This window comes from Molothrus ater, chromosome 3, assembly GCF_012460135.2.
Source record: "Molothrus ater isolate BHLD 08-10-18 breed brown headed cowbird chromosome 3, BPBGC_Mater_1.1, whole genome shotgun sequence".
Taxonomy (NCBI): Eukaryota; Metazoa; Chordata; class Aves; order Passeriformes; family Icteridae; genus Molothrus; species Molothrus ater.
Window position 1 is genome coordinate 11,207,726 of NC_050480.2, and position 25,035 is coordinate 11,232,760.

General features: G+C 37.3%; 1 protein-coding gene across 29 annotated transcripts in view; it reads left to right on the forward strand.

Moving 5' to 3' along the window:
• The window catches only part of NRXN1 (neurexin 1), a 678,846-nt gene that overhangs the window by 205,848 nt on the left and 447,963 nt on the right, over positions 1–25,035 (forward strand). For all 29 annotated transcript variants that reach the window (XM_054514185.1, XM_054514186.1, XM_054514193.1 and 26 more), the window contains one exon: positions 24,766–25,035. This exon is cut by the window's right edge and continues 32 nt beyond it. In XM_054514185.1, coding sequence (XP_054370160.1) covers positions 24,766–25,035 — 270 coding nt within the window. The remainder of the gene's footprint in view (positions 1–24,765) is intronic.

Here is a 25,035-nt window from a genome sequence, read left to right on the forward strand (position 1 = left end):
CAAATGAGAGAGCTTGGAGCAGGGAGTCAGGGAGTCAAATCATCTCAGTATTATGTGGATTAAGAAAAACCTGTCAACATCAGGCACATGTATGATCTCCTTCTCCTCCTCCCAGTCCTTCAAGAAAATAAAGTCTTGTACATGCAAGTTTCCTTATGAAGCTGTTTCTGTATTAAGCAAATCACGGCATTAGTGTTTCAATTCAAGGGATGTGACGTGTGATCTTGCACCATGTCTCATCAGGCCCCAGTAACTGGGAGCAATGGCAAGTGGAAGTGACAGCCCCTGCCAGACCACAGCAACACAGTGGTGTTATAGCTCAGTAACAAGGACAATAATGTGTGTCATGCTTGTTAGTCATCTTTTTTTTTTTAAGGACTTTTTACCTCTGGTTTTATGTGGAGTAAAAGTGGTATTAAACATTAACAGTGTCAGACCAAAGTCTGATTTTGATATAAGCTGAGAAGCCTGATTTTCAGAATGATGCCTAATTTTACCCTCAAGTTTTGTGCTTGCATTGTCATCGCTCTGGATAGGCACTGGTGCTTAATAGGCCTAACAATTCTGTTCTAACTGGTATCATAGCATCCTGTGCCACAGCCCCTCAGAAAGTCACTGTCTTGTCATAAATGCATGCAACATGATCTCTGTTGTGACTGCAAACCAATTAAATCCAGACAGATGATTTTAAATGAATAAATAAAAGCCTGTGCTTATTATTGCTTTTGGAGGGTAAAACCCCAAACAAATTTGCTTGTTACAGGTTTAAGTAGTTCTTGAGACACTATTGCAAGGCTGCAGGTTATGTGAAAGAAGGTAACAGGCTGGAGGGAAGTAGGAGAAAGACAGAATGGAGTACCCTTATGTAAGTACAGCATGTCTTAATTAGCAAAGTGAAGAGGTGCAGGGATACTGTATGGGAGTGAGGACCCTGCTGGGTTTAGCCTCATGGAGAATGAGATGTTTTATAGTTTCTTTGGGGTGTTGCAAAATCATGTGCTTCATGTCATCAATGATGTGATTGTTTGTATTGTTGGAGTACCCAGAAGCTCTATTAATAGTAAATTAGTTCATTATACAATGAGCCCCTTTTCTGCTATGCTAAAGGACAAGCATCAGTCTCTTTGAGGTAGAGACTCTTTTGCTATTATGATAGAAAAAAGCAAATAAATAGGCTGTGAAGCTGTGGTCTCAGTGCCCTGTATAACCATTGTTAACTTTAGGTCTGGTCTTACACACAGGTTGCTTGAAATGCTTCAAACATCTCTTGATGACAACAAAGATGGGAAAATAAGTTTTGGCAAATGTTGTGGATGACATGTCAAAACTCATTCCTGTTAGCTGTCTTTTTAGAAAGTATTGATTTTATTGTGCGTGTGCATCACTGTAAAGATTTATCTGAAGAGAATGTCAAGATGATGGCTATGCAAAGGCTCTCCTTGAGAGGAAGGTCAGTAATGGAGAAGTAAATGGAGCCTTTCAAGCTGTTCAGTGGGCAGGTGAGAAATGGTAGTTTCAAACACAGGTATGGGTCATACCACAGGAGATGTCAGCTGTGAGAGTTTTGAAGGTGGGTTTGGTGTTTACAACAACAATAACAAAAGTGTTCCAAGTGTTATGCTAAGTGTTATTCCTTTTCAACAGGAAACTGGATTTACAGTCCATAGACTAGATTTGTCAAGTTGTGTGCTGCTGAAAACCAGAGAAACAGATTGAATGTGGAGGCATTTCCTCATCACTGTTTACCAAGATTTCTTGTATCGCTCATCCCATGACAGCATTTGAACTCTTGCAACTTTCTCAATATATTTTGAGCAAAATAATTATTCTACAACTTTGATTTTTTTTTTCTAATTAAGACCATACTCTGATCACTGAATGTGCAGCTGAAAAGGATGAAAAGATCTCATTCCAGTAATAAATGCTTTTTTTTTTGTACTGTTTTGATTTTCCAAGTTCAGAAAGGTCAGGGTTATTCATCTTCTGCTTGGCCTCCTTCTCTGAACAAGTAATCCACATTTCATACACATTACAAAATCTGGCTCTGATAAGAGGCATTGAAGAGAACAACAGAATTCCAGCACGTTACTGTGACTTGACTGCACCTATTACAGGACAGGCATGAACAAAAGGCAGTGATGCTCTTGGGAAGGAGGCTTTCCATATGGATGTGTGCTGGAGCAAGTGCATTGTTGACTTTACAGTCCTCTTTGATAAATAATCAAGAGCTATTATGTTTCTATATACAAGCACAAAAGGGGAAATTTAAAGAAGTGATGTTATCACCTTTTATTGTTGGGATTTAATTACAAGTCACCAAATCACAGATTGTGCTGACTTGGAAGGGACCCACAAGGAGTCCAGCTCCTGGCTCTGAACAGTACCAACCCTGAAAGTCAATTACAAAGGCTCTGGTAGAGCTGAAATATAGGTTTGAATGAGATTCCTAGCAGGAAGGAATGGTGGATGTGGTTTTAACAGATTTAGTTCCTTGTTAGAAGGATTGGAGAGGTGGAGGGTGTTATGAATGTTTCATAGGGACTTTTTCTAGTTACAAGCTAGATGTTAAGTGAGTATGGTTTTGATGAAGAGTACTTGCTGTTTGTTGAACTTTTGGTGTCTTTGGCAACCTGAAGGATCTTTACTCCTGAACTGGCCCACATCTGTATGCAGTTATAAGAAGTTGAATGATTTGTTTGTTACAAAAGTTGCTAAACATTTCAAATAGACTACACCCAGCAACTGAGACCCAGCCATCTTAGTAACAGTGTTAACTTCTTACTAGTATAAAACAGACAGGGAGTGATGGCATTGAATCTACTTGAGAAAAAAAAATACTTTCACTGTTAAAAGTATCAGGTGTTACAGTTAAATTTATGCATGTTTTAATTCGTTCTCCCATAATTTTTTAGATATCCACTGATGGTAATGGGTTTTTTAAGTATGGAGATACATTTGGGGCTCTAGGGAATTCATTCAGCTTTCTCTATTATTTAGCAATTTGAATTGGATATTAGAGCAAGGATTTTTTTTTTACTTCACTAGTTAAACTAGAAAAGCAATTGCTTATAGTAAAAATTTTACTTTTCCTTCCTATAAGGTCCTCTTGTAAGATTGTTTAATTCTTGGTTTACTGTTCAGTATACAAAAGCTACCTTAAAAGAGAAAAGATAAGAAGTTAAAAAGGGGATAAAATTCTCAACAACCAAACTGACTTTGAAATTCTTACAAAATAAATGGTCTTGGTACATAATTTTTTGGTAAATTCATGTTACCAGAAGAAAACAGGTTGTTGTACTGTACTTCTGTTATTAGACTTCCACTTGCTGGGTTAATAATTTCAGCTTCTGTTGCTTCAGATTTTTTAAAGCACTTTTTTGGAAGATTCTGCTGCAATTTCTGACCAAGACGTGTAGTCTGCAGATAGTCGTATAAGTATAGATCAGTCTACAGCCATTCACAAAAGAAATGGTGCATGAACAATATGAATTCACAGAGGACCTGTGAAGAGAAAATTACTTTCCTGATGAAAAATGAAAGCAAGGGAGGAGAAATGAGGTTGAGGCATATGAGATTAAAACTTGCTCTTCTTATATATAGAATTTTGTCTTTTACTATTAAGGCTCTAAGAACTTGCCAAAATTATTTCTTCATTAGAATGCCAGTCTTACTTAAACCCTCTTTTTCTTGTCCCCAAAAAATGTTTAAATGGCAATTAATTTTTGTGTAGTGTCTCAGCTTTTAAGTGAAGTACATCTTTCACATGTCTTTATGTAAATGGCCCTAGATTAATGAATATTAGGCATTATTTGCCTAAAAGCAAATCTACAGCTGCAGACACAAGAAAGACAAAATCAGTGTTATGGTGCAATGTTTCATTTTCCTCTTTTTTTTTTTTCCCCACAAAAAAGATTTGGAATGCTTTGGGTTCTTTGAGTCAGCTGAGATACAGATGGAGCCAGTCAAATGTGGAGCATGGCCAGCATTCCCAAAAGATGTTTTCAGTTTATTTTCTAGTCAATAATTTTCATGGGGAAAAAAAAAAAAAAGATGATCGTGTTGACTGTAGTGTCTTCCCTACAGAAAGCAGAGAGGATGGAATATTTCCATGTTGAATTAAAATGCACACATTGCTGAGCAATGAAAACAAATTAAGGCAAATTCAGTAACTTCATTTTAAAAGCAACAGTGAGCTTTAATTGTCATAAATTCAGAACTAATTTAAAAACATGTTGACAAAAATTGGACCAACAGCTTGTCATTTTCAAATCTAAGTGAAATGCAAAGTGCTGAGAATAAATTACAGGGTTTGAATTCAGTTCTTAAGTTTAGTGCCTTTGCTACATGTAGGATATCTCAGGATCTTTTTGAGGGAAGACAGTAGAAAATTATTAGAAAATATTGTTTTTATTTGACTAATACTGTAAAAATAAGCTCTGAACTTGATGTCTAAACATTGAGAACTGGAAATATTTTTCTGTGATTGGGTCTAGACTCAGTCCTATTTTAACTCCATGCTGGGTGAGAAGTAGACATGTGCCATCTCCTTCCTCACAACATATAAGAAAGAAATAAAACTGAGGACATGGGCTCTAACATGGAGTTACAAGTAGTCCAGGTAGGTCCCAACCTGGATTATTACATAAATGGAACCACAGGATGTGCTGTGGCACACAAAATACCCCCTCAGTATGTTCCCATCTGCTCTGATAATAACTAGGTATAGTGTAAAAAAAATACTAAAATCCCCAGAGGTTAACTGTTTCAGGATTGATAAATTACCAAAACCTACAATCATAGAATGGTTTGGGTTGGAAGGGACCTCAAAAATTGTCTAGCTCTAACCCCTCTGTCATGGACTGGGATGGCACCCACTAGACCAGGTTGCTTAAAGCTTCATCCAGGTTGGCCCAAAACACTTCCAGGGATGGGGCATCCACAATTTCTCTGGGCAACCTGTGCTGGTATCTCACTAAGTAAAGAATTCTCCCTAACATCTAATGTAAATATCTCTTTCTTTAGTTTAAATACTTTCTCCTTGTCCTAGCACTATCTGCTTGTGTAAAAAGTCACTCTTCCTCTTGTTTTGGTTTTGTTTTTTTTGGTTGTTTTTTTTTTGTTTGGTTTTTTGTTTGGTTTGTTTTGGGTTTTTTTTTTGGTTTTTGGTGGTGGTGGTGGTTTATTTGTTTGTTTTTAATAAGCCCTCTTTAGGTACTGTAAGGTCCTATAAGGTCTCCCTGATGTCTTCTCCAGACTGAGCAGCCCCAGTTCTCTCAGCCTGCTTTCACAGGAGAGGTGCTCCAGCCATCTGAGCATCTTTCTGGCTCTTTTCTGGACCCCCTCCAGCAGGGTCCACATCCTTGTGCTGAGGATTCAGAGCTGGCTGGATCACTCCACACGGAGTGACCTACTCACCAGGGCAGAGTAGAAGGGCAGAAGGACAGAACTACCTCCCTCAACCTGCTGGCCACACCTTCTCTGATTCATCCCAGAGTAGTTGGTTTCATCATGATGTGCTAGTTAAAGTAACATGGTTCCTGAATGTAAGAAAAGTATTATTTTAGGGAATAGAAAGGGATATTATTTTAGGGATAAGTCTTTGACTTGGAATCTTCAAAATACAAACCTTTATATAGCCAAGGTTTTGCTGCAACTTTCATATGACTGGAATGCCCTTGCAGTTGGTATTTCACATCTTGCTGCTCAACAGGAAGATAAATCCACACTAATATTTTGAATTAAGTTCTACATTGGTGTGCACACACTTAAGACATGGCACAGAATGAGTAACTGCAGACTTCAGGAGTTTTTGCTTAGGTGTAGTGTGTCTATTCTGCAAACACTGGGCACTACTGCTAAATAAGTCTGAAACATCTTGAAACTAGGATCAAAAACACCATGGATTTTAAAAAGTGTAGGCTGACCCAAGCATCCTTTCATCTCTGTACACCTTCAATAAAAGGCTTGTGACAATATACTAGATGTGTCTTAAAATACAGCCCTAAATTAATTTGTGAAGTGCTCTAGTGTCCACCCTAACACAAGGTATAAATTTACAAGGGCTGTATGTGAAGTGCAGTGATTGATAGGATGTAGAGTAAAAACATGTGATTATTTTCCTCTTTTAAAGAAATCAGTGGCAAGCACACCAGTGTGGGTTGTTGTTCTCTCAGCCAATTACTTGTTTATAATTGAAATTTCCTGAATGACTTTGCAGACTTTGGCATCCTGTAGTGAGACCTCAGAAAATGAATAAGAACTATTTATACAACTAGTAGAAAGACACAGGAATAAAAGCATGTGTAGTGAAGGGCAGAATAAAGTTGTTCATGCCTTCTTTGCTGGTTGATGGTCTGGGTAAATCTCAGAGTAAATTTAAGTGCCTGACCAAATTTCAGCCTGTCTTCCTTTCAGGGTACTCAATTGCTCAACAACTGCCCTGAACAGAGTAGAATAACACAATTTATCAGCAATGGGGAATGGTTAAGAACTTAGTTCATTGAAATTCCAGTTATGCTGAATTGCACAGCCCCATGTGAAGGATGGAATCCCTATCCCAAGGAAGGCCAGTGGAAGTTTGGAACCTGACTTTTGAGAACTATGAGCATAATGTTATCCAATTAATTATTTTAAGTCAGTTATATTTAGTATAGAAATCTACAAATACTCTAGCACACCTTAGAAGATAAAATTAGAAATATGTGGGGCTTTTATGTGTGTGTGTATATATATATATGGGGGTGTGCTCAACAATGTGAAAGCAGGGCAGTATTTTCTCACACACCTCATGGCTTAGCTGTTTTTTTTTTGCTAGCTTGCTGCATTAAGTTGTCAGACTCAGGTAAGAAATGAATTGCTTCATTTCAAGTATAATGAATACTTTGCTTAAATTGTCTTTTTGTCTGGCAACAAAATACTTAGCTGAGAAAATTTAGTACAGCAAGGTTCATGCAAGAACAGGTTTTTTAGTGTTCTCTTATGCAATTTAGAGTTGTTGACCTTTAATTAGTAAGCCTTTCAGTGGTGCACCTTACTGCAAAAAATAACCAAGACTTTTAACACTTCACAATAATCACCACTGAGTTTGCTCATTCTGTGGATTCAAAATAACTATAAAAGATTTTCCAATACCTCAAACTGAATGTACTTTTTATATACTATAAAGGCCTTTAGTAGCAAGGCCTTAGTGACTTTTTGTTCAGTTACCATGGTAACTTTGAACTTTCTTTAGCTGTGGGAAAAAACATTCTTTTTTTGACTGTCAAGAAAAGTAGTGTTTGCTTTTGAGCAAGAAGAAAAAATGGACATAGTTTATCAAATGAGCTTGTATATTTTAAAAAGTCTTTTTTAGAATACTTTAGTGGTTTGTTTTTTTGTTTAGGTATCTAAAAATTACTGAAATGGAGAGGAAGGAACTAATTTATTGAAAAATTAATGAAACTTAAAGTTCATAACCAGGGAATACTATATATGTACACATATTTACAAATGGGAATTAGATTGCATTCATATAATTGGTTAAAGTTCAAATGTTTTCTTTGTAGTGTGAAGTGCCCAGATCTTGGAGAATTTAAAGGAAAAAAAACCCCAAAACATAATGAAGTTTTTACTAGAGCTGTGCTTTATTAAGCTTCTTATTGTCATGTGAAGAATATGAGTGAAAGTGTAAGACCTGAGTAGAGTAGAAATGTGTAGGAATCCCTTGAATATTGGATCTTGCTGTGGGAAAATGTTTAATGTAATGCAGGAAACAACTATTCTTATTGCTTAAAAATAATACAAAGATATTCTTGAGCTATTCATGCTCTTTAACATCAAGCATCTGTATTTACATTAATTTGAGAAAAAAATTGATAGGAGGATTCCTTTGTAGCTTTTTTCCTTTACTATTTGGAACAAAAAGATTTCTATCTGGAAATTTGGAATTATCTTTGTGATGGTAATCAAGGCAATATGTTGGTAAGCAATTAAAATGTGTAAACAAAAACCAGCACAGGACAAAATCCCTGCCTTGGTAGTATAAAGCCTGAAAGCTTTCATTAATTCCTGCTTGCCTTTATTATATTAAACATTTTTTTAATATTCTCTTGATGAAAGCCAGATTGCTTCTAATTACAACACAGGTGCTTTTGTGATACTATAATAGAAAATACTCTGATGTAGCAAACCAATGAAAAATAAGACTTGATGAGCTCCCTCCAGCTCCATTGCTTGAAAACAGTTTGTGTAGTCAGCAAGCTTCCAGTGGTTTTACCAATGTCTGGCAGGTTCACCCCATCAAGTTTCTCCACCTTTCTTTTCCTCTACAAAACTGTTTAAAATAGGAGTTTCGTTTTTGTGAATCATGCTGCTAATGAAAAAGAAGAAAATATTGGCTGAGATGGGGGATAATTAAAAAAAGAAACCACTTGGTGTTTTATCTTGGCGAGTGATGCAAAACTGATGTGAGGGATAGCTGATCAGAAACATCTGTATTGTCTGTTAGGGTGAAGGTCAAACCTTAATTTTCAGTGATTGGTATTGTCTTATAGAAGCCATCTTTTTTCAAATGAACTATTTTGGGATTGGGTATTCTTGTTCTAATACAGTGTGGAATGTACCTCATCCTGTCCTGCAGTAGATAAAGAGTTGTCGATTAAGTTTTTTTTTCCCAATGTTATCCTATTATGGTAGTCTAAAAAAGTATAATAATAATATTTTTTTAATCTAATAAATATCAGTCTTGCTTCAAAAGCCTTGAATTTGGAGATGATAATGTTTGGCTGAGACACAAGCTTTTGTTGCTACAAGGAAGCCACAATTTGTGAGGAGCTAGACATCTACTTGAGGAAAGAGCCCCAAAATTAGGATTAGATTTTAAAATTAATGTGTAGCTTTTTATTACACAGCCTAAATATTTGTGCACAAAATACTTAGATGGAGCTAATGCCTACATCTCTCTTCAGAGTAGATTGTATTTAGCTTCTGGGATATAATAAATCCACTGGGCCCAATGCCCGAATTAACATAATAATTAAAGTTTCAGCACATTGTTGTAGGTCACAGTAAGAAAATGTTTAATCTTTCTCCCTTCATCTGTGTACATTCAAGGCATTGGGAAGTCTACAGAGACTGAATTAAATTTAAGTGTACCAGAAATGAGCAGGGTGTTTTAAGAAAAATGTGAAAAAGATTTAGCTTCGTTAGGAGTTGTTCATAATTGGTTTTGTTCTGACAATAAAACGTACAGCAAAAATTGGGTCACTACACAAGTTACAGCTCAATTAATGGGAGAAAGCTGTGGGTGTATAGCAGCCAAAACACAGAATGGTTTAGATCCTGCATCTGCCCACTTGAGGGTTTGGGGTTTGCTTGGTTCATAGATCATTGTCTGTGGTCAGCTGTGCCTGTAGGAAAAAACAACTGCTGCGCTGGAGTAAGCACAGGATGTTGTAGATCATCTGAAAGTTACGCTACAAAATTAGTAGAGTGTTAAGAGAAGGAAAATGTCCTTTTCCAAACATAATTCTAGGCTTGTAAAATTGATAGCATTGAGAGGAAGATTTAATGTCATTTTATGAGTCTTGAGACAAGCCAAGGAATATTAAGAGTTGTCTTGTTCTGACACTCCTCACTAGCCAGGGAGAAATATCTGGATGCTGATTATTGCACCACCAGAAATGGGTCAAGAGGCAGCTTGTTTTGAAACCAATTTGGAAATCCATGGTGAATTCCTGAGTTTTAATAGAATCTTTAGCTGCAGTTTCCCTTTATTCTGAAGCAGCTCTTTGCTAATACAGGGAAAAATGAATTTAGTAATTTAATGACTAATTTCCTTTGCTAGGCATTCAGTTGACAAAAGACCCACAACAGGGTGGGTGAAGAAAAGTTCTGTTGGTGTTTTGTTATTCTGAGGAACCAGGGCAGGCTGCTGCTCAGCTTTTCATTGTGCTTATACAAAAAACCCCAAAACTTGGAAGATGAGGATAGAAAATAAAAACAGGGAGCCTGAAGCTGCTTAAATTAGTCTGTGTTTCTTGTATGGCAGCATGGCAAGTTGGTTATTAACTTAATATGGGGGGAGTAGAGAAAAAACAAGAGCTGCAGGAGCTGCCCTTGGATACATGAAACATTCCTAATTTCATGGCTAACAGACTGATGAAGGCTGCCTGCTTTTGCTTATGAGATGGAAATGCTTCAGTGTGCATATTGTCTCCATAGACCCAGACAAAAGTACAAACAAATAATCCTTGAATAATAAAATAATCAAATTATCCTCCAGTTAAATTATGTTTTACCTCTAAATTTCAGTTTAGGAATCCAATGAAAATGAACTCAGGTAGAAGTGAATTAAGAAAGAATGGACTGCTAGTCTGCAAATTTCTAATTTAATGACAATTAAGAAAAATTCTTAATGATTCACATTCACCTTAAATTTTAAACCATTTATATCTGTATCATTTCATCTGAGTACTGTGATATGATGTTACCTCAGAAATGGAACTGATGGACAGGATTCTAAAGTACTTTAAACACAGCTTCCTGTCAGTTTTGAATACAAACCCTTGGGAAGTCCATAAGGTGTAGGAGCCTTGGGGAGAAATAGATATGATTACAGAGTGATTTCTTCACAGAGGCAGTAATTCCCTTTCCTGAAAGTTCAGAAAGGTTTAAATTATTTTGTGAACATAATAACTGACCTGGTGGTTCTGTGATGAATGCTAGTGTGTTTTGTCAAGAACTCTTCAATTTTAATTAATTGGAAGTATCCAGAGTAGTAATCAAATAGCTTTAGAAGTGTAATGGCATGTGTGAAGTGTAATGGCATGTGTTCAGAATCAAATGTCTTGTGTATTGTGCATAAAGGGCTTTACTTATTTTCTCAGGGTGCTATAAAATGAAGAGGGACTTCAGAAAAACAAAACTATATTCAGCAATACAAAGAAAACAGTAGGGTTGTAGGAGAAGGTTGCATTAATAGCCTGTGTAACTCAGAGTGCAAGCATTGATCCTGTCACTCTGGCTACTGCACAAGGGTATTGTCCTAATGTAATAAATGCAAAGCCCCACCAGCCTCTGGGGCTGTGCATCCAAACAGCTGATGGGTAATTGCAGGAGACCTATGAGGCACAGGTGGGAGAGAAGAAATGGAGGCTGCTGGTGAGAGCATTTGTGTTCAAATTGATTTGAAGCAAACTTTCACTTACTCTATATTGTAGAGGGATTTTGGTTTGTTTGTTTGGTTTTTTGTTGTGGTTCGTTTTAGTTTTTTTTGCTCTGAGGGGAGAAGGAGTTTGCTACATTGGAGGTTTCCATAGAATTTATTCTATGCCTCAGTATTTGTGTGTGAACAGTCAGTCTGGTTGTAGTCCTTGCTCCTGGTTCCTGTGTGCTTTAGTGTGGGATCAGCAGTCATGCTCAAGTTGTTCAGAAGGAACCAGCCTGTGGTTCCTCCTGTTGTTGACACAGTCTTGCATTTTTTTTTTCTCATTGGTTAGGAGATGGAAGAGTGTGGAAAAAAAATGTCAGTTGCCAAAACATTTGGTGAGGGATACAGGCTCTGTTGCTTTTTTCCCTGCCCTCTCCAGTCAACAGCATAGTGGAGTTGGCAGCAGCTGTGGTGAACACAATCTTAGTGCCTTGAAATGTAAGGAAACTTCAGACCCTGAATGCAGATTAGATTCTTGAAAAAGGAAGAGTATCCAAACCTGAAATTTAAGTAATCTGCTTGTCAGTAGTGTGTCACAACTTTTCTCTTTTGATTATCCTTTGTAAGATATGTTAAATTATTTTTTCAGTTATGTTTTGTTCTGTAAGTGTTATTTGGATGATTACAGACTTGTTTCTATTTCATATCTGTAGGGCAGAAGGCTGTAAATAATTCTAAGTTCCTATGCAGTAATAATAAATATTGAAGTATTTTAAGCAGTTATTTTAGACGAGTTCCTGGAGGGGTGAAATTACTCCTTAATATCTAATGTTTCTAAAATGAGGCAGTATCTCTGACAGTGTCACTCTATCTCCATCTTTTTTTCCAACCCTTCCATTACCTGAGAAATGAATTAAGTTTTATGTTAGATCCATGCAATGGTGCAAATATGTTACATTGTCAATGACACTCTAAGTATCTCACCTTGTTAGGCATATTTCTTGCATAAAGAACAGGATAAAGTACCAGTGGTGCAAATGTGCTGTCTTCAGTGGAATTTACCAGCAGATATCTTGGCCCAGTCATGACAGCAAATCTTTCCTCTAAAATATCAATACAGCACTAGAGTCCAATTATTTTTATACTCTGCTAATCTTTTTTTTGCTTTTACAGTGTTCCTGCAGGCTTCTATAAAAAGACTATTGGTAATCTCAGCAGGGAGGCCTCCTTATCAAGTAGTTTCAAAGACTTATGACTTCTGAAAAAATAAGGAGGTAATACTGAATTAATGGAGAAAGAAAATGGAGTCTTCAAAAAAAACTAAATGTAAAGCATATATAATACAGATTATTTTACTACTTGCAGAAGTTTTCTTGGATTTTCACAGATTTGATAAGACTTGGGGAGAGTTAGAAATCTTTTCTATTTTTTAAAATACATGCCTAAAATGGTCCTTTAAATATAAGTCTAGACATAGCTCTTTTTGTATACTCGTAGCTGAAAAGAAATCACTGCACATATAGTTTTAAAGCTATGGTCAGGCCAAGAAACCTGTTTATCAATTTTTGAAAATCTCATTGAAAAGAAAAATTGGTATCAGAGTAGATCTGGTATTTCTTGAAGCCCTGGTAATTCTTGAAAGGAAGAAGTGCCGTGGAGGAGGACCTGGGGTTCCTTGTGGACAACAAGCTGTCCCTGAGCCAGCAGCGTGTCCTTGTGGCCAAGAAGGCCAAAGGTGTCCTGGGCTGCATTAGGAACTGCAGTGCCAGCAGGTCAGGGGGGGGATCCTGCCCCTCTGCTCAGCCCTGGTGAAGCACCTCTGGAGTGCTGTGCCCAGTTCTGGGATCCTCAGGATGAGAGAGACATGGAGCTCCTGGAGCAGGTCCAGTGGAGGGCTACTAAGGTGGTCAAGGGTCTGGAGAACCTCTCTTATGAGGAAAGGCTGAGGGAGCTGGGGCTGTTCAGCCCCCAGGAGAGAGGACTGAGAGGGAGCCTCTAAAGTCTCAGAGGGGAGATGTCAGAGGATGGACCAGACTCTACTCAATAGGAAAAGAGTCAATGGGCAGGAACCGATGCACAAGAGGTTCCACCTGAACACGAGGAAGAACTTCCCTGTGCAGGTAAACCTGAACTGGGATGGATTGCTCAGAGAAGGTGTGGAATCTCCCTTGCTGGAGAGATTCCAGAACCATCTGGACACAATCTTGTGCCTTGTGCTGTGGGATGACCCTGCCTGTGCAGGGAGAGCAGACCAAATGTCCCTCTGTGATCCCTTCCAGCTTGATTATGCTGTGATTCTGTGAAGTGATAGCAAGAATTATCTTGTTTAAAAACTAGCAGCTGTTACTTGAAACACTTGAAGGTATCCATCAAATTTCTTTGAACTGTAGCCTCCTTTATCATGTTAGGGGTGTAAGCTTTAGAGAATCATGGAAAAAGGCATGGGAAATGGATTTCAGAGCTTTAATATTTCATTGGTATCTTGCTATGTGTTTAAGCTTTTCCATACTATAGAATTGCAATGTCCATAAGAGGGCTTGTTTCATCAAATGGCTCTGTAGTGGCAATGACTTATTTCAGCAACGCTTTTTTCCCAAAACTTTGTTATGTCCTACTAGTCCTTTAAAACTTGATGTAAGTTGCATTGATAACTATCTGTGATTATTAGCAAAAAAATCTTACATATTGTCTTTACAGTCTTATAAATCAGATTTTGAGACTGCCACATGTGAAAAAATCATCTGAATATCTCTGGTTGTTATTTACACAAACCCCTGGTGTTATATTCGGTAATAGGCTCTTGCTTATGTGGACAGTGCTTTTTCCTCAACATTTCCCATGCTCTGAAATACTATGGCCTAAGTTTTGATTTGGAGTGGAAGTGAGTATAAAATAGAGTTGTATCTTGTCAAAGCACTACCAAAATAATGGCAATTTTGCTTTGTTCTTTATTGTCTTGGAAAGAGAGTGTTCATTTAAGAACCAACAATAGTGCCAGAAACACAAAAAAATAGCTGCAGTACATTGGTGTAGAATATCATCTGTCATACTTTTGTAGATTTCATTAATCTTTACTGTATTTTCCATAATAAAATTTGTTAAATTAGTTTGAATTCAGTTTCCCTTTTCCCCCTATCCTTAACACTCTATTTTTAAATATTCTTTTATCTGACTGCTGCACACAAAATACAAATAGAGTGATTTTTTTTTTTTTACTATTTAGGTTTATTCTTATCTTCAGATGTGGCTGGGGATTTCCAGTGACTGCTGATTAGTGAGAACACTGGCCAGCATACAGCTTAGCCAACCTTTGCCTCTCAGCAGGAATTGCAGTGCAATAAGAAAGGTTTTCTCCTTCAGAAACCTAAGATACAGAGAAGAAGAGAGTTGAGGGCAGCATTGAAACAAAAGCAAAGAACCTGAAAGTAATAGGTTCTAAACATTTCTAGGAAGATATGTCACAGCCTCAGGAGATCGTAACAGTGCTATCTCAGCCATCAAGGTTTTCTGTGGGGTGGGAAGTCCTTTTGAGTGTTTCATCTGAAATTTTAAATAGTCATTTCCTCATTCTGGATTTGCCCTTGAATGTTTCTTCCCATACATGTGCAGGTGGTGGCAGTTCTGTGTAAATACCTGTGGGTGTTTTCCTCTGTAAAGTACAGACAGTTCAGCTGTTTTTAGTGCCATGACCTTGACCAGAATCCCTGTTATACAAATAGTAACTAATATTTTTTTCAATTTGCCTCCATTTTAAAATGCACATTTATTTTTTTAACTGTGGACACATAGTTGGTTCTTCTTTCCAGAGGAGAATGTTTTCTGTTCCTAACCCAATCCCCTAAACGTCTACGCTGTGCTGATCTATTACATGTTTATTGTTCTTAGTGCTTTGTCCATCAGTTACATTCATAAAGGTAAAATATCATTAATCATTGTAATGCTCATTAATCAATTTGGAGGAAGGTTATCTGAATTTTTAATGAGATTTATCAGATACTAGAATTCAACACCACTTATTCGAACCAATTTAAATTGGCACTATTCTTTTGCTCACTACATGAAAATTCTACCTTTGTCATTCTTTGGAAGAAAAAACTGTTTTCAAAACCACTATATTGAATTTCTTATTACTCTTACTTCAAGTTTTTAATAATGTTCATTTGAATACCTGACCTATGTACAGATGGTGGCTGAAGGTAATGCTGGAGTACCAAAAGGAACATCAAATGTATCACAAGAAGGCATATTTATCCTGATACTACTTCTTTTATGCATCCTTAAGTTAAAACATAGTTTTGGCTCAATTATTCTCCATGTGACAATTTTTGAGATAATGAAGCTCAAAGACAATTTTTGACTAATGCTCTGCCTGTCTTTGAAAAGTTTTGAGCTTCTTCTCTATCCAGAACTAATCAATAAAAAAGACTTCTTTTACTCTTTGTAGCTGACATAGTAATTCCTTTCACATCATTTGAAGAGGCAGGGTTGCAAAGAGATATTAGATGGCTTGTTTAGATCAAATATTTCTAGTGTAGCAACAGGCCATTAGCACATCTCTCTGCTTGTTATTTTGAACAGCAGATTTCTTCAGCTGAGACTTCAGCTTCTCAGATCCCTTTTGTTGCTGTAGGATCCTTTCATAGAATGTATTCTTTGTGTGCTCGGTAACTTGGAAAGATTTTTCTGTTTTATATGTGAAAAATCTTGCTTAAATGAGACTATCCTCAACAGGTGGGAAGATGTGATGAAATAACTGCTTTCATATTGAATTTCCATGTTTATAGGAAGATCAAGAGTTATGAATAGCTTCTTCCAAATGCGTTTTGAAGACTAATATAGAGATCTGACTTTTCCCAAATATTTTTATATAGGTATTTCCTTCAGTGATACAATCTTAGGCAGAGGCAGGAAAAAACAAGTGATGGTTTTGTCAGTCCCCTCTGGAAGGTGTTTTCTTTTACCTTTTTCAAAACCATGCTGGATCTCTTTTTACTGTGTCAAATGCTACATATTCCTGTAGCACCCCTCTGAGACAAGTGCAAAACTGGTTTTATGGCAGTGGCTCATCATGTACACAATACCATTGCAGTGGCATTCCCCCTGCATCTCTGGAAAGCTTATTGCTACAAAGGGCTTCTTTTAACAGGAGTTAATTAGGACTAGAAAATTGCTTGTTGTTTTTTATTGCATCTAAACCCCAGGACATGCTGCACTAATCCTCTAGTGCTGTGTGGTGCCATAAGAGAGGTATTCAGCTCATGTCTCAGAAGTTTCTTATTAGCTTTGAAACTGCTCCTTATCAAATCATTTAACTCATTAACTCTTTCTATACATAAAATGTGTTGGGGATTATTTTCTTCCTTGTTATTTCATTTAAAATGTGGGTTTAAATATAACCCCAACAAAGTAAAACCAATTTTTTGTTCTCCTATTCTACGTTTTTGCTTAGGACAATGAAAAACAAATGCAACTCATTTGGAGAATGCTCAGCAAGGAGTAAGGTGCTACTGCCTCATCCAAGAAACACTACAGAAAATGTTGGGTTTTTTTTCTAGGACAGAAACTGCTTTCAATTTTTGCAAGAATTACTGTTTGTTTTTTGCTCAGTCTTTTGCTCAAAACATATTCTCAAACTCTCATTTGCACAAGTTATATACTTATGAGGAGTAAAATTAAAACCAGTTGTGTAAGCAATCTGATACTGAAAAATCTGTGGTTCTGATCCTTTGAAAGCTAGAAATCTACATTTTGCAGTTTAGATGTAAAGTCAGTAGGAACCTTGAGGCCTGGAAAAGGCCTTTGGAATGTTGTCCAGCATAGTTTTTAGCTTGCTGCAGAAACTGGAACCCATATTTATTTGTTGGTTTATTTCTGCTCTGGTTCTTCAACTTCTTACCAAAATTCATAAGTGAGTTTTAAGGCAACAGTAAGGTTGACTAAAAGTAGTTTCTCTTGTGAATGTAGAAGTGATGTGAGAGTATTTGGTATTTTGCAGTTTATCCTTAATTTAACAAGAATCCCTTTAAAATCACAATTTCAAACTTTGGTGTTTTGAGTAATTTTTTGACACATTATCACTACATTGTTAAGTACAGGATAATGTAATCTGCCTTATTAATGATGCAAATGCTGATTAGAAGAAGATTCTTATTTTCACCTTCTAGCAATTTAGTATTAAATGTACACTAAGATGGCACCATTCCTAAAAACTCCTGCTTCCTTTCCTCTCACTCCCCAATTGCAAATGTGCTTTTGAAGCGCCTACTCTGTGTGATTAAATAAAAGGACATGAAAATTAGTGAGGAAATTGCATGGTGCAGCCATTTTAGTTATGAATTTAAATGGCTGTTTAGCAAAATGGAGTAATTTATCACTTATCTAGTGTTCCCTGCAAGTCATTTATCATGAGTAGCAACTATCATAATTTTATTTGAATCTGAGATGGTGGGAAGGGATCAGAGGTTCATGCTTCTTGTGACTGGCTACTGATTTAATGATTGTGTGTGAAACAAAACAGGAGCTGGAAAACTTGCTCAAGTTTCTTTGCATGATATTGTACCTGACTTTGTATCAGTTCAATATCAGTTAAATGCTGTTAAATTTTTCTCAGCTGGTAGACTTTTTCTGTGCACCTCATTTTACTGCAATGGATACTGGCTTTATGTTGGACACCAGCAGTGCAGGCTTTGGTGCCCAGGATCACAGGTGCAGTGTTTGAGATAAACCATGTTCTGATAGTACATTCCTGGAACAGGGATTATGGAAGTCCAAAGCACTCGGTTATAACAACTAACCAAAGTGTCATGATTTGACACTGGCCCAAGGCCAGTGCCCCCATGAAGATACCCTCTCCCTGGTTTCTGCTGTGAGATGTGACCAGGAATAAGCAAAGCAGGCTCCTACTTAGGAAAGAAAAGAAAACAGAACTTTATTAACTACTCTACAACTATAGATAAAAGGAACACACACAGGGAAAATGAAAACCTTACAAATACACTTCCTCCTCCCCCCACCAAATTCCCAACACATCTATTCCTCAAATCACCAACTCTTAGTCCAGAACCACCCTTCAAACAATCAATTCTCAGTTCATCAAGAGGAGAGGAGTCCTTCTTGTACCATGGGCTTCCCCTGGAAACACAGCTGAAGCCTCGTGTGTTTCTGTGTCACTTGAGGCACCGCCCGGAGTACATCTGCCATCGTGACCTCTTCCTTTCATGTCGAGTGCTCTCACCACTGAACATGGACCAGAGCTGCTTCTAGGGTTGTCTTTTTAAGGATGCTCTGTCCTGATCCAAAAAAGACACAGTCTCTCCTTTGGGACACCTGTCCCCACAATCTCTCCTTTAGGACACCTGTCCCCCCCCATATTTTTTAACCCCCTGGGCCAAGGGACACCAACACTGAACCCTCTTGGTTCTGAGGCATTGCCTCCCCCTAGATGCAGCACAAGGATAAACGAGGTGCTCAGTTTATCCTTGAAAAGATTGACAACAGCATTCTTGCCTTCTTCCAAAGAGCCATTATTTCACAGCTGTAATCTCCACACTGAGACTTTATTCCCTTCAAGTGTCCAAGTACACAGGCAGCATCAAGGAAGGCACTGAAGTGAGCCAAGTTTAACTCCAAAGAGCTCTCAGCTCCCCGTGGAAGCTCAGACAAGCAGCAGGGAAATCACAAGGAACATGGTTCTGTCCATGGCTGTACAAAAAGAGTCCAGCAAAAGCCACTCCATCATCTCTTCCATTCTATCTTCCAGGAGAGATCTGTAAAGTTCTCATTTTCCGAAAAGGGGTTAAAAGTTCCTACAAGCGGCCGGCTGCGCCCCCCCCTCTTCTCCGTCCCAGCCGTGCTGCCGGCACAGCGGCACAGGCCCACGTTTATCAAGTCTCAAGGTTACAGTCCCAGGCAGCCTCTCTCTCTCTCTCTCTCTCTCTCTCTCTCTCTCTCTCTCTCTCTCTCTCTCTCTCTGTGTCTCTCTGTGTCTCTCAGGGGGGGCTGCCCGATGGCTCCCGGTGTCTCTCTCTCTCTCTTCCACCCCCGGGCTCAGGCCTACCTCTCCCGGCCACACAGCTGGGCCGGGGAGAGACCCGAACGCTTTCCCGCCAGAAACCCAAGAGAACCCTCCCAGGCGAGAGCTCTGCTTTTAACCCCGTGTTCTCAGAGACGTGTCCATGTCCTAGTGGCCAGGTTAGATGCCAATATTAAAATCTGAACATCCATTGGCCCAAAACACAGCGTCACAAAAAACACATTTCCTGTCAAACTGCCACGCAAAGTCTTTCTTTGTCATGGTTTTGAGTGGAGCATTTTCTGCCTCAGAAAGGCTTGGATTGGTTCACCAGATCCCTAAATCTGTGGAAGGAATAGACATTTCTACAGCCCTTTCTTTTTTCTTATTTTCTTTTTTTTTTTTTTTTTTTGCAAAAGGATAATTTGAAACAATAATAAGGAACCCTTGAGAAGTAATTCCTCAGTCCTTCAGAATAAATTGCTTATGGTCTTAAATAACTTCTCCAGTTTTGTTCTCATGTTAGGCTGGTCATGACTACCTCATAATGAAATTATTCCCTCACAAGGGGAAGGGACACAGAAATCTGTACTTACTGGAGAGGGAAGGGAGCATAAAAATAGGAAATAAGCATGTAGATATTTCCCAGCTGTGTATTTGGAATCATGAATCAGATTTTGTTTCTCCAAATTAAATTCTTGGTATCTTCTGTGGAGACTTGTTCAGAGGGCAAGGAGTATATAGTTTCTGGGAAGGGAATGAAAAAGATTGTGAGAAATTAAAGAAAGCATGGAAGATTCTTCTGCTAAAAAAAAGTTATTTACAAGAGATAGGAACAGAAAACTGCTATTGTAGAAAAACAGCAGTACTTGTAAAAATTAACCTAACTGATAAAGCAGACCCTCTGCATTCTCTCAGAATAAATTTCTTAGGCTTTATCATAATTCCATCATTTTTGTTGGTTTCATACTAAAGTCTTAATTTTCTTAATTAGACAGAATTATTTTGGTTCCTTCTTTGAGTGCCTGTGTTTGATTTCTAGATGCAATCTGGTCATCCTTTATTATGTGATTGGGAAACAATACAGTCAAATTCAGTATAACATTTAGAGAAGTACTTTATAGTCTTTGTAATTTTTCATCTTAAGATCCAGTGAGCGATGTATCAATGGAAGTTGGTAAAGGCTGGTTTCCTAAAAGAGCAGTGTGCTGAGAAACCTTGTGCATGATGGATCCTGAAACCATTCCAGGTTCTAGAGTGCACACCTCAGGTGGAGAGTATTCCCTTTGTATGGACTAGTGAGCCATTAGTCTGCTATTACTGAAAAGTTTCCACAGAAGTAGCAGTTCAGGCTGTCTGGTTTTATTGTATCAATCATTCTTGTTAATGGTTTTGTCTACGTGCTGTTTTAGTGTAGTTTTCCAAAGCTGCTTTACTTTTTCAGAAAGACTTTATAAGTTTAAGTTGATGGTGTAGCAGATAAATCTTTGAATTGTAAATTGTTGTGAAATGGAGCACTGAACAGTACATCTGGGAACATACTAGACTCTGGTTTGGTGTAATTTATTTATTCAGAACACATTTAATGTTTTGAAGATTGTATAGAAGTAACTTGGTTCTTAGAAGTAGAGTATCTGTGGTGCCAGCTTATTTTCTCTTTCACAGTAATTATTTTGGCAGACAGATAAATTGACAGCACTCTACCAGGTTTTGTTGTGTAACACACAAACAAAAGTTTATTAGCTAAACCCCAACAACCTATGTGACAACATAGGCATTGTCACATGGGTTGTTAAGGTTTAGGTAATAAACTTTTGGGCTCTTCATATGCAAAGGAACATTGCAGCTATGAATAAACAGATTTGATTTACTCTTGCTTCAATTTTATTTCTCTTGTCTATGGTTTCATTATTGTTACTACCTATTAAGATCAAAGCATTTAATCCTATGTATGTGATTTAAATCAGGCATGCAGACATGATGAAATTATTATGGATGCAGCCAGACCCAGTTTATGATGTAATACTGCAGGTGGGATGTGTGGATGTGCTGTAAAGCTTAGCATAGTGCTTAGGCAGGACTGTAAAATCTGCTCAGGCTCATGGAACTATTGCTTCCATGTTTTTTATCAGACTGGAAGTTCAATGAACTTCCAAAGATTTGAATAATAAAACTGTTGTTGACTTCAGTGGGGCAAAGAAACAAACCCTTACTGCAGCAACAGGTGCTTTAATAGAGTGCTTCTCTTGTTTGAGTTCTTTCTGTGACACAAACAAATTGTGCCATTCTATATTTGCCCATCTCCTGGACTTTCACTGCCATAATATACACTTTACAGTACTCAAAATTCAGAATAAAACCATGTTAACCTCCTTTATGGTGTTCATATTATCTTGTGCTTTTCTATGCAGGTAATTACATTTTAATCATTAAATGAAGTGTGACACTTCATACTGGCTAGAATGACTGCTATGCATTTTTAATGGTTTTCTCTAAGTGTCATTAAGTGATAATTTGAAAAAATAAACAAACAACCAGCAGTTTACACAACTGGTTTTTAATGAAGCCTGTTCTTAATTTGCTTAAAGGATCAACAAAATTTGTGGTATAAAATGTAGCAACAGATTGAGTGGGTTTTTTTTTTAAGTAAAACATTTGAATGTTTTATGGATATTTTTTAATGGCCATTCTAAATACATACATTCCTATCAAGAGTGAAATAGCACATTTTTTTTGAAATTAAGAAGTTGATACAGTGTTGATTATCCATGTTGTTTAGTTGGCTTTTCTGTCCTGTGCTGAAACATTTTGACTTACGTGCCTTCTGCCCAGCGTGCTAAAAAGTCTGGTTTTCAGTGACAAAGCACAAAAAAAGATTTGCAAGCTGATTTCCTCTTGGTTTTCTTGAATCTTTGCTGGCCTGTGGCAAACCCCTGGGCGTTTTACCTCCTGTCTTCCCATTTCAGAGCTGGGCAAGGCGGATTTGGAGTTGCAGTGCCCAATCATTTTCTAAACATCAACTGTTCAATTGTTTAGGAAATGATGGGCCACTGCAACTCCAATGGTTGAGGGCAAATATGCCTGAGGTTTCATCCAAGTGATCATAAGAGGGAAGTTTAATTTTTTGTGAGGAGTCAATTAGTCTGGAGATTGGAGAAATGTGGAGGTATTTTATTGGTATTCTCTCCCCTGCTTCAAATATTATGTAATATTTGCAGTTTGGCCAAACTAGAATATTGCCATAGAAGATGATTGAATTCATGACATGGAAACAGCATAAAAATAGAAAATAATGGGTATTTTTGGTTTGTCAGGTGAGCAGAAAAGATAGTTTGGTAGAAAAAGCATGCAGTTAGTGTCTTTATCCAGTGTTCACCAAAATGTTTTTTTCACCGAAATGTTTCTTCTGAAGTAAAATGCTAAGCTCAATTTTATTTTTTTGTTGTTTTCAAGTGAAATTTAGTTTTTAAACAAGTGAATGCTAGTTTGATGTAAATCAAATAATTGTGTAATTAAATGATGCATATAAAAATAATTTGCTCAAAGTTTTTAATTTCATGATATTGAGTATCATGGACTATATTTGGAAGCTGAAAGGAATGAGAGGGGATTCAAAAATTAACAGTGGGTATTGCAGGGGTATTGCTTGAAGAATTACTCAAGTTTTTTCTTGGGTTAACTGCTTAATTTTTTCAAGTCCTTGTTTAGGAATAATTTATTTCAAAAGGGCCTGGCATGTACTTAAGTTCCGTACATTTTTATGTCTGAATGCTCAGAAGCAGTTTGCAGTGCATAATATGTGTACACAAATCTTCTTTTTCATGTTGATTCATTTATGTGCTTCATTTTTTTTTGTGGTACAGTCATTAAATACCTGGGACAAAACTACAAATACCAGGTTGCTGCATCTGTTTTGTCATCTCTCCATTGTAGGTATTGATGCTGCTTTAATATGCTTGTGCAGCAAGCACCCATTGCAAATAAATTTGTGCTTGAGCATTTTATGCTTTCATTAAATATTCATTAGATGACATGCAGGCTGCTTCTTTGAGTGTTTTGAAACCCCAGAAAATGCACTGTTTGTGCATCCTTTATGCAGCATGAGCCAAAGTGCTCACTACTGAAACGTGTGAGGGTCCAGGATGCGTTACTGTATAACTCAATCTTGCTTTGGGCTGTAAAGAGAGCATGATTGATACAGTCCTTTTGGGTTTCTTGCATTGTATTCTAGTATGATTTGGCTAATGCCAAAAAAAACCCACCACAAACAAAAAAAACCCACCAGAAACCCACCAAGAATTCTTCATCAAATCTGAGAGAAAGCACTTCAAGTAAATAGACTAATAATTTCCAATGTTCTTATTGCAAAGCAAAGTAAAAGCAAAATGCAATCATTGTCTGGTGCCTTATCTGATGTATTTTGCAGCAGTCTCTGAATTTACTCTGTTACCTAGAGAGAAGCATTTTGAATATCCAGGATCAAAGTTAGTGTATAGGCTACAACAGAAGACAAATACACCCAAGGACCTCTCAAAAAACGTGTCCTCACACCTGTTTCTTGCATGTTCTGTCATGCACTGGTCTCTTATATTCACACTGTTATTCCATTGATCTATATATTTATGCATCTGTTTTGGGTTTGTTGTGATGGTATCACACTTGTGTGCAGCTCTGTCCTGGAGATTTTTATTCCCAAAAAGGATGAAATTTGATATCCCCAGGTTTTCACACCTTCATTCTTATACTTCATAAAACCTGCAGGTTTTCATTGGGATTTTACTAATTTATTATTAACAAAACTGAAAATTTTTGCCTTTTTATAGCTGTAACTCCATACACCTCCAAACAGATAATTTTTGGCTTTTTTATAGCTTTAAACTCCTTACACTTCTAGTGTAAGGTCTGTGTACATGTTTAAGTGTGTAAGATTTTAGGAGAAATGTAATCTCCATATATGTTATACTTGCCTTTCTGAGATTGAAAGCTCAGCTATTTGTGTTTCACCTTCAGGATAAACTGAGAAAAATAACCTGTATGACACCTACTTGCTAGTAAAAGTACATCCCAGGAAAAAAAAACAAAAAACAAACTGTTCATTTACTGATTAATTTTAACTTGCTGTTTGGCACAGTGCTATATAAAGCTTTAAGGTAGATTTTTAAACGAATGCTTTGTAGCTTTAGTTTATTCAAAAACTTAGGCAGAGCTACTGGAAGTATCTAGGCTACTGATTCTTTGTGAGGTGTCATAATTTTAGGGAAAGTTGGGAAGGAAAAGATCTGTTTTGACTTAGAAAAATGCTTTGGTCTGAGCACCTGAATGTTATATATTTAGATGTGATTGAGATCAGATTGCTTAAATAGCATTAATACAATTGCTGGTGCAGTTTATTCTCCAAGATTAATCATATGCATGAAAATTCTGTTAGAAAATAGTTTAAAAATATGTTCACGGTAGATCTCATTTATCTCCTTCCTTCATGGATTTTAAGTGTTTTAAATGAATTATTTTTTGATACAGTGCTTACACTAATACTGTTAAATTAGCAATGAAAATAATTCATGCAAGCTGCCTTTAATTAAGTGCCAGCGATTTATTTGTTTGTTTCTCTCCTTTTGTTTGCCAGGAAAAGAAGAATATATTGCGACATTCAAGGGATCAGAGTACTTCTGCTATGATTTATCTCAGAACCCCATACAGAGCAGCAGTGATGAAATAACTCTGTCCTTTAAAACGCTGCAGAGGAACGGACTGATGCTTCACACAGGAAAATCGGCCGATTATGTCAATCTTGCACTGAAAAATGGAGCTGTCTCCTTGGTCATTAATTTGGGCTCAGGGGCCTTTGAAGCGCTGGTGGAACCTGTGAATGGGAAATTTAATGACAATGCCTGGC